This window comes from Hippopotamus amphibius, chromosome 8, assembly GCF_030028045.1.
Source record: "Hippopotamus amphibius kiboko isolate mHipAmp2 chromosome 8, mHipAmp2.hap2, whole genome shotgun sequence".
Lineage (NCBI taxonomy): Eukaryota > Metazoa > Chordata > Mammalia > Artiodactyla > Hippopotamidae > Hippopotamus > Hippopotamus amphibius.
The window spans coordinates 135,680,727-135,697,096 of NC_080193.1; the positions used below are offsets into that span (position 1 = coordinate 135,680,727).

At 46.3% G+C, this 16,370-nt stretch overlaps 1 protein-coding gene across 1 annotated transcript in view; it reads right to left on the bottom strand.

The window, feature by feature from the left end:
• Positions 1-16,000, bottom strand: part of PLA2R1 (phospholipase A2 receptor 1) — a 117,771-nt gene extending 101,771 nt beyond the window's left edge. Inside the window, exon 1 of the mRNA XM_057745706.1 lies at positions 15,611-16,000. Coding sequence (XP_057601689.1) covers positions 15,611-15,737 — 127 coding nt within the window. The 5' untranslated portion in view covers positions 15,738-16,000. The remainder of the gene's footprint in view (positions 1-15,610) is intronic.
• Between the last annotated feature and the right edge of the window lie 370 nt (positions 16,001-16,370).

Below are 16,370 nucleotides of genomic sequence, written 5' to 3' on the forward strand. Positions count from 1 at the left end.
GAATTCATTCAGGAATGGTACTGATAGAAGAGGAGCTCACCACAACTGAAGAGAGAGTGGGGATTAGTGATAATACTCAGGGTTGTAAGGGAAAGACATTGGGTACCCAGAGGCATGGTGATACTTTGGTTTTCTTCAGACAAGTGCCTGACTGTTAGCAATATGGCAGCTGAATCAAGAGCCACTGAAATGAAAATTTCTACCATCAAATTTCAGTGGAAAACCTACAGGGTAGAAGTCAAGGGCTGCTTTGTGTCTTTAGATACAAGATGCAATGCTGGTGAGAAGAAGTGCTTCTCCACATTTGTTCTCTGTGCCGGGTCCACCAGGAGTAGAAAGATGGGGACATCTGCTGTGGGGATAGCCTCTTCCTGGGAACATCCTTGTTGGGTGGGACCAGCAGCAGCAGACAGATGCCCAGGACACTAGCTGAGACCCCTCACCAAAATACGTGAGAGGTTGCAGGAGCACCATGACAGGACTGAAACCACACAGGCCACGTGGGGATGTGGAGGAAGTCGGCATTTGGTGATATACCCCGAGCCTCTAACCCCAGGGAGCCAGAAGAAGAGATTTGGGTGAGTTTCCTGTGGAAAAGCTGGCAGGGCCCAGCCAGGGCTTAGTGGCATCTACCCGCCCACTACCTGGCATTACCTCAGGTCGCTGGCCTGGAAGGCACCTGTTACACGACAATTATGAACCTGTCCTCCCACAGATTTTCGGAAGGTGGAAATCACGTCTGACTTCTTTAGTCTAAGTTCGGAGTGTCCTGAGCGCATTGTGGAAGTTCAGTAAATGTTTAATGTTGATTAAACACACTGGCCGTGGCTGCTTTCTTAGGCTCATGGTTGCTGGGTTACTCAACTCAGGCCGTCTGGTCAGGTCCAAGAGCTCTTTTGTTCTCCTATTTGCTAGGCTCTGCTCTTATATTTTACTTCCAGTTCATTCTTCAAAAATCAGAAGGGACATTATCAGCGTCCCTTGAAACGGCTGTGGTTTAGGGCCAGGCGTGTCCTGTGGCAGGGATATAGCAGACACAGGCAGAGACTTCTAGAGACTTGGAACAGTGCGAAACGAGCCTTCACATGTATTGGTGCACACGAACGACATTTTGTTTTGGTAAAAGTTCTTTTGGTTTTTCTAAAGCTGCTCAGGCCAAGAAGAACTGATTTATAGGAACCGAAATCACTTAAGACACCGTTAAAAAAAGATTGTCGATGTATTAATGGACGCTATAGTTCATTGAATAATTGATAACCTTATTTATAACCATATATTTGTAGAGTTGAATTGTCAGAAAACTGCTTTGATCACCATACATCAGAACAAAAGGGAAAGGAGTGGGGGTAGGGGCAGGGAATGAATGGTTTTAGGGAGATTTCATTTAGATCAGGAAATCTGTTTTCCTAATGAAGCCCATGTCTGTGCGGTTATTAGTCATAGTCATTCAAGATCAAATCTACCTCACGCCAATGTGATGTGGACTTTGATAATTATTAACCTTCTCTCCAACTTTCCTATTCACCTTTCCTGCCTGGGTAGAATCTTAACTTATTTTCTGTTGTAATCTACTAATTACTTTCCAGTTAGCCCAGAGTGCCATTAATTTTTCACTAAAAGACAATTATTTTACTATAATTGTTGTGTGGTTTACCTACTATCTAATATATATGTTCAAATATATCCAGCTCTGCAGCTTACTGGCTGAACCATAGCCCTCTGGGCCTCAGTTCATATACCTAAGATAGGTAGGTCAGCTACCTGGCTGGGGGTTAAGAGCTCTGGAATAGGCAGATCTGCCACAGACCAGCCTTGTAACTTTGGGCAACTTTCTTGATTTCTTACTTTTCCTCTTTGAACTGGAAATACGTGTGATACTGACTGCATAGGGATGTTAAGAGTATTCCATTAAATAACCCATGCAAGGACTTCCCTGGTGGTCCGGTGGTAAAGAATTTGCCTTCCAATGCAGGAGACCCGGGTTGCATCCCTGGTTGGGGAACTAAGATCCCACATGCCACCTGCGCACCACAACTCCTGAGCTCATGCATGTCAGCGAGAGAGCCCACGTGCCACAAACTACAGAGAGAAAACCTGTGCGCTGCAACAAAGACCGATGCAGCCAGAACAACAAGAACAAGAACAAGAACAACAACAGAACACAAGATACCCCCAAGCAAACCCATGCAAAGCACAACACATACTATCTTGGCATAGGGAGACCTCAGTAAATGTGAGTGGCTGTTATTACTGTCATATTCTTTTTTTGGATTCCCGATTCTTGGTCCGCAGATCCAGCTGTAGGTTTGGTTGAACACCTGTAGGGTATTGATTTGAGCATATCCCCAAAGACTTCTATCATTAACACAAAAGCTCATTTTTACTTTAGTTTCTGCAGCACACAGTGGGTGTAGACTTTTTAGTTTTAAACAATCCTGAAATACCATGCTATCACCTTTTATGGAGGAAAAATACTCCTCAAACAACCAGATGACAAAATCTTTGTCTCATTTGTTCAAATACACGTGCGATTATAAATTGAGTCTCCCTCTGTTCATCTTCCATACTATCTACCTGTAAAGTCTATACTGCAGCTCTCTTACAAGAAAGACAAAAATGCTTGATGTTGACCAGCAGTGTATGGATGGGTAAACGAGTGCTCTGTAAGTAAACGGACGTGGAAATTATATGTCACTAAAATTTGAGGTGAATAAATAATGTTTTAAAATGTCCAAATTATTAAGTGTTAAGAGAAAAGGAGTGGTAGAATCAGAGCTTCTGTAGTTCCACCAGTGGTCATAAAAATACCTTTCCAAAGCAGAAGATATCAGACGAACTTAATTCCCTGCTGCCCAGTTTTTTAGGGTGCTATCATATTTCCATGCCCAGCTGCCTTTAGGATGTGGCTCTGGAGAAGTTCTTCAGCATGTATCATAAACAAGTAGCTTCGGCTTACCAATAACAATAAACATGCCACCTCCAAAAGAATAGTATGTCACACTAAGCTAAAAAATGGCCCAATCCCGTTTTCCCATTAAGCTATAATAGAATCTGGTCCTAGCACCATTAATCTCCATAAATTCACTGAAGAGAAAACAACTGTTTTTAAATAGACTCTGAGGAGACCCAATATAGGTATCAATATTCTGATTATTATTATATGTGTATGTAGTCATTGCTAACAAAAACATAATGTGAAAATAAGCCACCAATCCTTAGTGTCTGCAGACAGATTTCAAAAAGGATGAAGATCAAATGTGGGAGGAATCAAGATTGATTATATATGTCAAGGACATCAGTTCTGCTTGAACACTGATTAGGTGATTAATGAAGTACTGCCAGAATTACTAAATCTCTTTGCAGTAAAATGCTATTATACTTCCCTTCATAATTATAAGTTTAGGAGGAGAAAAGGATTGATTTACTGGAAGTAACTTATAAACTAATTTTCATCCTTAAAAAAGAAATCCATAGAGGATAGTAGCTCTACTTTCTACTTCTGAGTTCCTTCTGAGAGGAGATCATTTTAGATCCACCCTTTGGCTCCACAGGATGACAGGTACTTTTCTAAGGAATGGAAGGAGAATTTCTTTATTCATTTATTTATGTATTCATTCATTCAACAAACATTCACTGGGTGCTGACTATGGGGAAGGCACTGTGTAGGGTACCAGAGATAGAGAGAGGAATCATTTATTTAAATATCTGTTCTTTAAAATTATATCTATTCGTTCTGGAAGCATGGGGATTCTCCTAGTTAATGAAAAGAAGGAAGTTCCATCAGCTCCAAAGAAAACATTGTAACTGCACTTAAAATAAGCTCTTAAAAACAAGTGATGAAAAATAAGAAAAAGAAAGTAGATTCTAATTTAAAATGCTTGACTGCATCTTCAAGTGATGTCGTGTGTGACGTGGACATGGCATCTCAGTGTCATCAGACCTTTCTGGGTGGAGTGTGTGTGTGTGTGTGTGTGTGTATGCACGTACTGGCCCGTTTTCCACGGAGGAGACAGCAGAACAGTGCTGGAAGGAACATGAACATAGCAGAGGAGACAACTACCCATACACCCAGAACCATGAACTTCAGAGCTGGATGGGATTGTAGAGCTCATTTAATTGACTCATTCTTATATATATATATCTTCCAAATTCATTTTTTTCTTAGAAGTTTTATATTCATTTACTTAGTGAAAACCACATAGGTCTAGCTCTAGTTACATGCATTCATTTATAACCCAGAAAGAAGAAAATAAACTGCTGTAGATTGTTGCCAAATAATTTGAAGGGGGAGACTTGAAATTTCAAACATTAATTGAGGGCCTAATATAGCATGTGTTAGGAGCTGTGCAGATAGAAGGATGTATATGTCATAGCGTTTGCCCTCAAGGAACCGATGTTCTCCCCGGGGGTACATCATGAAGGATACAGGAAGAACTATAACTTAATGCCAAAATATATTTTGACATAAGAGGTATAAGCACAATAAGGTGAAAGCCAGGAATTAGAAGGGATCAATTTGGCCTAGAAGATCAGAGAAATCAATCAATCAGTCAATCAATCAATCTCTCCCAAGAACACACACACTTTCATTCAACAAACATTTAATAGGGACCTAATATTATTGCACATAGAGGTACGTTGGTGAACTAAACCATCATGGGTGCCTGTCCTCATTACAGAGAGTTCAGGTAGTGGAGGAGGTATAGATGGAGAGGTGAAAGTTTGGGCCAGGAGGCATTGTGGACAGAGCAAAAGTCACCAAAGCTCAGAGCTTATGAAAATGATCAGCTCTAGGGTTATGAGAGCCTCACTATATAAAAGAGTTTGGTAGTTATAGAATATGAAGTTGGCAAAAGGTGGTTTGGGGCCATTTTATGAAGAATTTAAATTTCATTCAAAAATTTGTATATTACTCAGATGAAAGGGAGCTTTTGGAACAAGATAAGGCATGACCAAGGCTGTACTGTGGAAGATGAACCAGGGTGGCAAAACATTCAGTAAAAGCATTTATTGAGCACTTTTTGTGTGCCGCACATGGTTTTAGGAGAGTATAGGTGTGAGACAAACATTCAAGTTCCTGCCCTGGAGGAGTTCTCACTTAGCTGGGATGAGACAGCCCATGTGCAGAATGGAGAACAGTCTGAAGACTATTGCTTTGACCCAGAAAGGGAGACAGAGATGTCAGTTCAGTTGGTGGTGATGAGAAAGGAAGGGAATGGTTAGACTCTAGTCACCAGAGAGAGAATTCAAAGAGGGAAGACATGACAGGATTTGATGATCGAAAGAATGGGAGGATTTTGGAAAAGTAGTTGTGATGACTAGTCTTCTGGCTTCAGGTACCTGCTGGGCTGTCAGATGCCTGCCAATCTCCACCATACCACAAGGTTGGAGTCTAAAGCCTGGGGCTGCGATTAGAGTTGGAAGAGTGCTAACCAGGGGTCCCTGCACGATGGCCCTTTCGTGTCATGCCCAGCACCCCTGCTGACCACCTCCACCTGCCTTTTGGTGTCCCCTTCTACTTCAAACAGCTCCTCTTAGAACTGACCAAGCTGTGAAGCGTCACGTAAATAAGATATGATTTGAAATGCTAAGCCCTGGTGAGATGTATGTTCTTTTGATAAAACAAAGCCAAAGCAAAAAACACTTGAAACAAATGATGACACAATTCCTAAAGAAATCCTCTTTTTATGGTGGATTTTAGGCAAGCGAAGGGTTTTCTGGTGTTTAATAAACAACACCGTGACGGTGGCACCTTATCCAATTGACGCATAAGCCGGCCTCTCTGTCGTTCCTTGTTAAGGGAGCTGGAAGGAGAAGCTCAAATGCATGGTTCACGTCAAGTGCAATGTTTAAGACAAGCTATTAGGAAGCCACAGCATGCCAGCTCCAATCATTTCCATCTCCTACCCCACCCCCCCAAGTTTAAACCTCTTCTCCTCCACCTCTTCTCCTCCATCTACCCCCACAGCTGGTGCTGGATGCACTTCCTGCCGCACATCGTCTCTTGAATGTGTCCAGTTCTTTACCGTTCTGACAGTATCTCAGTGTCGGCATGGAAGGGGTCCAGGAGGTATGGGGAGGACATCTCTGCCCTGAAACCAGTCTAGAGGTAAGCAGATTCTCTTTTGAGATGTACTGATATTTTCCAGCTACACAAATTTGGGTTTGTCCTGCCCAGTGACTCAGATTCAGATTTGATTGTTTTCCTTACTTAGATTACTCTGTAGCAGGAAGGGATGCTGCGTGCAGCTGAATCAAATCCCTTTCATGGCTGAACGACGCAGAGAAGCTGGATTCTTAATATGACTTTCCAAACCAATAAGCAAGGAATTTCTGCTGTTTGCAGCATGCAGCATGTGCACTGTACTTGAAAGGGCAAAGTGAAAAGTGTGTTCTGTCCTTCCTGGCCCTCTCTGCATGAATATTTGCATTTTATCCCAGGTCATCTGGTGATAAAGATTTGGTGTTTATCTCTTGACAATCGGACAGCATTTAACAAAGCCCAAGGCTTCCTATCAATTGGTTTCTATAATCAACTAAAAAGTTAAGTATGTTTTAAAATATCCCTTTGTCCTATCTCAGAACTTCCTTCTCTTTCCCTGTCCTAGCATTGTCCTTGACTTTGAGCCTTCTTTGTTCTCCTGCAGCTTCTGAAGCTGGATAATCACCACTTCCACAGGCCTGTGGGACCCCTCTTGCTAAATCTTTTTACATGTTCTCTTCCCTTTTCTTTCTAATCTTCCCAAATCGTCACTCCAAGTTCCACGAGGCATACAATACTCTTTCTCACAGGCAGGAAAGATGAAACCTGGTTTAATCGGCTCCACTGGGCTCCAGTTTTGTCAGGATTCAAATTGCCTGCCACCAACCCCTGTGTGAAGTGGATTAACCCTTCCAGACTGTCCTCGCCACTCTGCCACTCTCATTCCCTCCCTGCCCCTCCTTTCTGTCCATCTCATTTAGCAGTAGCTGAAGCTCACAGAAAATCTCTCTTTGGAAGTTCTTCGCTGTGTCTCTGTATCTTACCAGTGAATTTTTAAACTGAGTTGAAAACATTTTTCTTCCTTTTGGCTTTTAGTCTATTCCTCCATCATGTTTGCCTTATTTAACTCCAAAGTATCTAACAGACATTGCTGGTGTAAAAATCGTTATTCACAGTGGCTCTGTTATCATCTTCTAGATGGTGCTGAAAATGTACCATCTCAGTCACCAGGAAGCCTTGCTACAGAAGAGCGTGCTAAGGCAAGAAACAATAAGGCAGACCATTGTTAAACTTCCCCCAACAATGCCTTTGTGTGGAGGCCCTGGGGGTGGGGTGGGGAGGATGATTTAAAGACTGAGTCACCAAAACAAACAAAAACAGAAGACAACTCAGCCAACAGCCAAAGGACCCTGGAAATGATGTGATGATGTTATTGAAAGCAAAAGTATTCACAGTGAGCTATCCATCTTACTGGCTTTGAGAATATACCCACTGAAGAAAAATATGTATTTACTTAAGTGGGAGATAGAAATGAAAACACAACCAAGGGACTTCCCTGGTGGTCCAGTGGTTAAGATTCTAAACTCCCAGTGCAGAGGGGGCCCAGGTTCAATCCCTGCTCAGGGAACAAGATCCCGCGTGCCGCAACTAAGACCTGGCACAGCCAAATAAATAAACACATACATAAATATTTAAAAAAAAAAAGAAGAAAAGAAAACACAACCAAATCCAACTTTTAACGGTAGATATATTGGTAGTCCTTGTATTTGTTTGCTAAGGCTGCCCTCAAAAGTACCACAAACTAAGTGGCTTAGACAGAAATTTGTTGTCTCATAGATCTGGGGGTTACAAGTCAAAAATCAGGGTGTCCGCTGGGCTGGTTCCTCAGCGGCTGTGAGGGAAGGATCTGTCCCAGGCCTCTCTCCTTGGCTTGTAGACCATTGTCTTCTCCTTGTGTCTCTTCATAGCATCTACTCTCCGTGCATATTTCCATGTCAAAAATTCTCCTTCTTAGGAGGTACACACGTCATGTTAAATCGGAGCCCGCCCTAATCACCTCATTGTAACTTCATCATACCTGTAAAGACGCCATCTCCACATCAGGTCTCATTTGGAGGTATTTGGGGGGGGTTATGAATTCAACACATGAATTTTGAGGGGGACACAATTCAACCCATAACAGTCCCATGCTTCTTATTTGGCTACACAATTCACAGAGCCCAGAGTTAAATGAAAATGCGGGGCTCTGGCGGGGGCAGGGAAGTCCAGTCACTCTCCACTTCCCACGGGCCTGTGAGGGGTCGCAACCTCTGTGGCGGAGAGCTCTGGGAACACACTCAGTACCTGGACTGGGGACAGGCGATAGGTCCCCACTCAGTCCTCACGGAACATGCAATGGTGCTGCCAACCCAGCGGGGACGACAGCCTCATCCTGGCCCCAGATCCCACTGGCCGTCCACTCCCAGCTCCTGGGTCTCCGGTTTCCCAGCCCTCATGCAACCTGATTGCCATGGTGGGCAGAGCACAGGAGTATGGAGGGGAGGCTGAAAATCCATCCAAGGGAGGTGGGGAGGTGACCCCAGGTGGGGCGGAGCTTTACAGGAGGCGTTAAGCTCCCGGCTTGTGCTCCATGGTCCCACGGGATTTCACGCCCAAAGCACAAATTCAGAAATAAAAATTACTAAGAATCCCAAGACCCTAAACCACAGAGCATTAAACCCCAAGGACAAGGCCCTGCTGAGCATGAAGCCCTACAAGACTGTTCTGGTCACACTGCCCATAAATCCTGCCCTGTTAACTGGCCAGAGCTATCACTGTGGAGAAAAAGACCTTGGGAAACCACAGAGGACTTCTTTTAGGGCAGAACTGCTTGAACTTAAGAATATCTGCCTTAGTTTCTCCATCTGCACAATGGGCTTAATTATAGTGCTGTCCTCATAGGATCCTGATAAGGAGTGCCTCAGTCACTACAACTCTGTTATAAATGTTAATAAGAGAAAAACAAATCTTAACATTGGACATGGATAGTGAAAAATAGCAGCAAAATAGGGCTTCCCCGGTGGTGCAGTGGTTAAGAATCCACCTGCCAGTGCAGGGGACACTGGTTTGATCCCTGCTCCCAGAAGATCCCACATGCCACGGAGCAACTAAGCCCGTGCACCACAACTATTGAGCCTGTGTACCGCAACTGCTGAAGCCCGCACACCTGGAGCCTGTGCTCCGCAACAAGAGAAGTCACAGCAATGAGAAGCCCACACACCACAATGAAGCGTAGCCCCCACTCGCAGCAACTAGAGAAAGCCCATGTGCAGAAATGAAGACCCAACACAGCCAATAAATACATAAAAATAGCAGCAAAATAAGACAATAATGTTTATAGTTAAATAATTACTTTGAATTTCCTGTTTATATTTTCATCATTGAAAGTGAAAGTTCTTAAGAGCAGGATGCGAAAAGCCAGAAATACTGAAGTTTTTTTATTAGCACATTGTTTTGGAACTGTAATAGTCTGGAAAGTATCGTAAATTAAAAAGTTGTGTGGCCCCACATGAAAGCAGAAAACTCTTGTCTGCTTTGTTTAGCTCTATCACAGAACCCAGTTTATAGGAATTCTGATAATATTCCTCCATTTTTCTTGAGTGACTTTATAAAATATTCTACCCTAAGTGACTCACTATAGTGTTTATAAGGTGTTCTTGTGTTTGTTTCTTTTATGAACTATAATGTTTCTCTTCACTCTGATCAATTAAAAAATATAATTTATGTTCCTAGGTTTATTTTGGAACATCTCATAAAAAGACTTTCAAGGCTAATTTCTGAAAGAAGATGAAAACAAGGGTCTATAAATGTCTCAAATACATTACTTTGATAGATCATATGAAGATTCACCACACAGGGGTGAATTCAGAAGAGGCAGAACAAAGGAACTGTTTCTTCAGAAAGCCTGATATAAATAAGCAAATTGTTAGCTCAAAGAAGGGAATGAGGGGACGGCCGAGCTCTGTGTGGCTCAACCTTTCTGATAGTTGGCTTGGAACCCACACTGTGTAGTATCAGCTACTGCAACAACCAACAATAGGAAAAGAGGTTAGGAGCCAATGAGACAGTAAAAAGGAGCAAAAAACTGGAAGTCTATGCTGACTCTCAAAGGCGCGAGAGGAAAGGAGCCAGTCAGAGAAACTGGGATGAGAAGAGTATAAAGTGGAAGAGATTCTGAAAGATGGTTAACGGAGATGGAAGAAACAGAGTCTGAGGGTTGGAGTGATTGATGGCCAGGAAAGGTAGCTGAACCAGGAGCTGATCATGCTTTTACTTAAATTCCAAACCTCCAGATTAGGAGAATGGCTCATTGCCCGGGGATATAAAAATTACCTAGGGAAAAAAAAAAATCAATGGCTTTGCACATTTCTGCTTTGTGCAAATAGTCACTCCTACACGTGGAAGTATAGGCTTAGAAAAGGAGGCGCTGAAGAGAGCAAGAGGCTGGCCTCCGGGTCCTCCTGTCACAAAATCAAGTCACATGCTTTCAGCAAACAACGGGATACAGAATGAGCTATTTTATCAGGTCATAAGGCTGCCAGGGGTCCTTTGCATTTAGTGCTCGAGGAGCTGGTTCCAATCTCTCCTCTACAGGTTGTAGGTGCAACTTACTTAACCTTTCTTCATCTGTACAAGAAGAGTGTGTATTAATAGAACCCACCTGACTGTTGTCAGGGGCATTTTGACCTTTGCATTAGGAACGGAAGCTAAGGGGGAATCTCAGGGTCACGACTTCTCCCCACTGCTGCCTCCAGGGGATGGTCCTCATCACCCTCTTTCAGAAACCTCTCTTATGTGGCATCCTCTCTTCATTCCTCGATATTGGGGTGCACTGCCCTGAACCTCTTCCTCACGTCACTGTGACTGCAGGAAGCGCTCCACTGGCCTCCCCACTCCAAGGCCTTTAACTTCCACCCATGTGACCCAACACTCTGGCCCAGTGTTTTCTCCAGCGCCGCTTGTGGCCCGTTAAAGCCTCATGAAATCAAGCTGGTGTGTCCTGACCAGCATTACGAAACAGAATGGAACAGAGTAGAAAAGTAGCAGCACATCATATCAGGTAAGGGTGTTTTTTAATGAAGCTTTTGTTTCAGATGTAAATGTCTGTACTGTTCTGGATGCTCAGATCCTTGACCTCCTCGGCCCCGAGAACCTTCTTTCACCTGTTCTCACTTTAGTGACCCCTCCTGCAACCATACCTGGAACCCGGTCACTACTGAGGATGGACTCACCTCCAAAACTTGTTATTTCCATGGTATGATCACTACCCCTCCTACTCTGCCATTTCTCTCATCTCCTTACTTCCACTAAGTCTGTTATTTTTTTCTTTTCTTCTTTTTTAACCCCTATGCCTTGAATCCACATTCTCTGCTCCTTAATAATCCTACTAGACTGATTTAGGTCATCAGCGTCTTTCTTTATGGGCAGTAGCTTTAACCTTCTAGATGGCTTCTTTGCTGCCTGTCAGAATTCCTGTCTTCAAAACTCAAACTGACCACGGCATTCCTAAATTTAGAAGTGTGATCCGGTTCCCCTTTGTCCAAACTCATGAGACCCTTCTCAGCAGTACCCAATTTACTCGACCAGAATTTTTTCCCCTTGAGCAGAGCACCACTAAACTAACTCTTCATTTCCTCATCTCTCATATGCTTCCAAATATAGACATGCCAGTGTCTTGTCCTGCCATGACTCTGTTCTGGGGGTCTACTCCATCCACAGCCCCTGATGGGGCAGCATCCTTGTGTGTACCTCACACCCCTATCTCAGCCTACTAGCCATGGGAAGGGCAGAGCACAGGGACCAGCCAGCCAGCTGCAACCAATGTGGCCAGGTTCCTCTCTTTGGAAATTAAGGGACTTTTCTGAGGATGCTGTGGGAGCTACATATGAAAGATCCTGCAAGTAGAAGCAGAAGAAACCAGTCCATAGAAAGAGAACCAAACAGGGACCACACAGCAGCCCCTACGGGAAAAGTGGAGAAAGTATTAGCTTCTTCCCAGGGGCTAGTTCACAGTTCCCAGGAGGCCTGGTTGCCCAGGAGAACCTGTCCATGGGTCCCCTTGAGGTCCTGGTACCCTTACATCCAGGCCCCCGTTTGCCTGAGTGATCTACAGTGGCCCTCTTTCCTTCATCTGAAAGAGGCCAGATCAGAACTTTCAGCCCACTGAACTACTGTTGCCTCACACGTGATTCTGTGCCTTTGCACATAGTCTGCCCTTTCCCTGAATGCTCTAGCTCCCATGTGACAACTGCCTACTTCTCCTTCAGGAGAACCAATGCCCTTCTGTGAAGCCTCGGCCCCTCAGGCTAACCTTCCCCTGCAACTCTTTGCTCATTCCTGGTTATCAGAACATCTACGGCACTGTTTTGTAATTGTTTGTGTTTCTGTATCTGTTTCAGGACTCTCAGCCTCTTGGGGACGGGGTCATATTCTACTCATAGTTTTATCTCCCTGATCTGGGGGTAAGTAGCAGATTCTGTTGGCCCCCTACCCACACCGCCCACCCTGGAGGTCACTGGCCTGAGACAGTTCCCATAGACTCCGGCTGACTTTCCCCCTCCCTGCCTGGTGCCGTCCCACGCAGACAGTGACAAACAACGGAGGGCTTCAGCCCCTCACCCCTCTTCCTGTTGGCACAGGACGTCGAGAGAAGCCCCGACTCCCCTACCCCCAGGTCACTTTCTTCTCCCCAGATAGGACCCCATGGTCAAGCACTTTGACCTCACCCTCCTCAGCAGCCTCACTTCCCTTGGTCACTGGTCATTCAGAAGAGCTACCTTGGCTGTCCCCAAGGACTGACATAGCCACGGGCTCCCTCCGCCCCTGCTGCGGGAAGCTGAGCGCTGTAGGGGAAGCTCTCCTACTGTGTTGGTCGGAGCCATTTCACATTTATAATTTTCAGCCCTCAACGTTGCTTAAAAATCCTTCTACTTGCCCCCAGTTCATTTCCTTTAGCACCCTCCCCAGAGACGATGCCCACTTTTCCCCAGGTTGCCCTGCCCCAGTCTTCATTCTCCTCTCTGCCCTCCCAGTCTCTGGGGTACTTGAGTGAAGTTATCAAGTTTTAGCACTTGCTAGAAGAAGGGCTCAGATTTCAGAAGCACAGTGAGGGTGCTTGCTGTAGCCAACCAGAGGTAGGAGACAGGCTGCAGACATGCCAAGTATAGTGCTGTGCACAGGGGAGTAAGGAACTGGTATCGGGCTGTCAACACATCAGCATGGTCTGGACTGACCAGAGGAAGAGGGCACTGTGGTGATAATGAAACAAAAGGACAGTACTTGGGTAAGTACTCTTATTAGTTCCATTTTTACATATGAGGAAACTGAGGCACAGAGAGCTTAAGTAACCTGCCCAAGATCACACAGCTGGTAAATTGTAGAGCCAGAATTTGAACCCAGACAGTCTTGCTCCAAGGTCCATAAACTTAACTACTGTATCCACTGATTTTTTAAATACAAATGTATTGATAAATGACTGAAAAGTCAGCACAACACCATCCATCATCTGCCTCTCAAGGCGGGGATGCTTATAATAAATGAGATCAATCAGTAAAACATATCAGAAATTTTCAGATGAAAAATGCTATATGTATAATCTGCCTTGTATTATTACATATCCCTTATTCGTGGATATGAAACTGACATAGGTGCATATTTTCTCCTGAATGCTCTGGGGATGCCAGTCATGGCTAAAAGTAAGTCCGTGTAGCACAGTGAACACAGTGGCAAACCTAGGCACCCAAATACAGCGAAAAAACATGGTTGTATTTCAGCTTCTACATCTGAAAAATGAATGGCTGGAGCAGACAATGGCTCAGGCCCCTTCCAATGCCAAGATTCTGTTTTTCCATCTTTGGACAAACAGGAAAAATGTGATTTTAAACCCATCTAGATTATACTCGAAATTCCATTGATGTGAGTGCTAGGAGTCAAGGAGGGGAGCCTGTGTGAGGACTGGAGCATTGAATGCTGCAAAGTCTCTGTGCTCTTTGGAAATTAGGAACAGCATTTTCATATCTGAAGAATGCCAACCATGTGAAATGCCTTCCGATTTGCAAACTGTCACCTGGAGTGTACAGGAGGTAGTGGATGATTCTAACTCCAGAGTGTCCTTGACTATTAAGAAGAAGACACTGATTAGAAACTGTGTCAGCGGGGATTTGGATCTGCTACACATAGAAGGGATTAGCCATCAGTGCTAACCCCGGCTCAGAGGATCCCCAGCGCATTCTCTCTGTGTGGCTAGGTTCCAGCGTCTGTCCTGTGGGCTGCTGCCCTGTTCTAGATAGACATTTTGTGCTCAGGCAAGACCCACGTTTTAAAATGTGACGGAATAAGCTTGGCACAGTGACTGCTAGTGGACACAGATCAGCACGTGGGGTCACGTGTGCATCTGCAGGAGCATTTTTATTGAACTGATGAAAGAGGTAAGAGGTCTCTGACCTTCGTCCGTTTTAGAATAAGAATTGCTCAACTTGTCCCTGGCAGAGCCTCCTAGGAATGCTAGAGAATATACCCCAGAGAAGATCACATCCGAAATGTATACATAATATGTTGGGAGGGGAAAAAAATAAACACAGACCTTGATGACACCTTGTTTCACCCCTTCTGTCCAAGCTTATCCCCAAAGGCCGAGAGGATGGAGGCTGCCTGGGGGCTTCTCCTGGTGTATTTGACTTCTCCCTACCTCCTTCCTCCCTTCACACAGGGGCTTGCACTTTTACACGCTGGCTCCTTTGCCTCGGAGGCAGCCCATCCAGTTATTCACGAATGAGAGCAGATCTCTCTTTCTGTCCCTGTAAATATCCCTTTATGAATCTTATGTATAGCAGGTGCTCGATAAACGTTTGCTGAGTTGATCCCGTGTACACGTGTATATTGCGGTGGTAACTCCGCAGGAACTCTCCACTCCCAGGCATCCCGTGTGCCTTGCAAAGGATCACATTTTATCCTCAGTGCTCCCATAAATGTCACAGGCCCCATTTTTCAAAGGGGAGAAACCGAGGCGCAAAGAGGGTAACTTGCTCCGGCTCACAAGTTCATTGAGGCCACTGGGGCTCCTCTTCCCTATCTGGTTTGGGAGGCGTTAACAGAGAAGACTGTTTTCTTTCCCGAAGGGGCAGAGCGGAGAAGCAGGGCTTGGGGGCCACTCCGCAGGTGGCAGCGGACACCCAGAGCACTTGCTTTGGGAGGGGACAAAATGGGACATCTTTTTGCCATCAGTTATCCGAGAGATGGTTCTCCCAAATACACCACTCTCTGAAAGTTTACATTTTGAAACATCTCCTACCCTCCTACGCCCAGCTTGTCCTGGGCCACCGCGGAGTCAAGCCGCCTGCGTCCAGGCCCCGCCCCTCGCCGCGCCCCCCACAGAAGCCTGGAGGAAGCGGGGCGGGGAAGCAGGGTGGGGGGCCTGGGGAGTGGGGTGCAGGGACTAGCCCATCCGCAGGGCTTTCTCCGAGCTGCAGAGACGCGGGCCACCATAGGGTGCCGGCGGCCCTCGCCCGCCCCCAGCTTCGCCCCTTCCTCCTTTTGACCGCCTCCGCCCCGACGTGTCCATCTGGTCCCTCTGGCCCGGGGGACACTCACCCTGCCACTCGCGGAGCCGCTCGGGGGTGAGAGCCACCGCCGCGCCCTCGGCGGAGCCCGCCGGCACCCCCAGCAGCAGCAGCAGCAGCAGCAGCAGCCGCCGAGGCAGCAGCGACAGCAGCGGCATCGCTAACCACTGGGCTTGCCGAACGCGGGGTGATGCGCCGGCGAGGGGCCAGCGCCGCAGCCCGAGCGCCCCGCCCGGCTGTGGGGGAGGCGGGACGGCAGCCTCCTCCGCGCTCCGCCCCTCCCCCGGGGCCTCGCCAGCCCTGCGTCCCGGAGACTCACTCCGTCACCGTCACCCCTGTCGCCACAGGGTGCGGACGCTCGGGGTTATGGGCTGGAAGACGGAAAAGTCGCAGAGGCTTTCCCCGCCCTACCCTCCCCGGCTTGGAGCAGGAGGAGGAAGAGAGGGTGGACCATCTGCCCATCCCAGAAATTCCTGCCTTTGGGGTGGGGAGAGAGGAGGGGGGAGCCTGCCCCGTGCACGCTCCTCCTGCTTCCAGCCGTCTCTCTCCTTCTTGGGGGAGGCCGAGTAGGAGTTGGGGGCGAGCGTGGATCTCCGGGACAGGAAGTCTGACATCTGGGTTTGCAAAACACCCGGATTCTGGTAAACACTGCGGGTTTGGCAGCAGGCAGCTTGGAGTAAACCGCGCTAGCTGCTCCGTGGACCCAGGCGCGCTGGGAGAGCGCTGGACCTCCTCTCCCCTGGAATGTGGAGCCCAGAGGTCCCTGGGGGTGCAACCAGGTTTCCAACCTC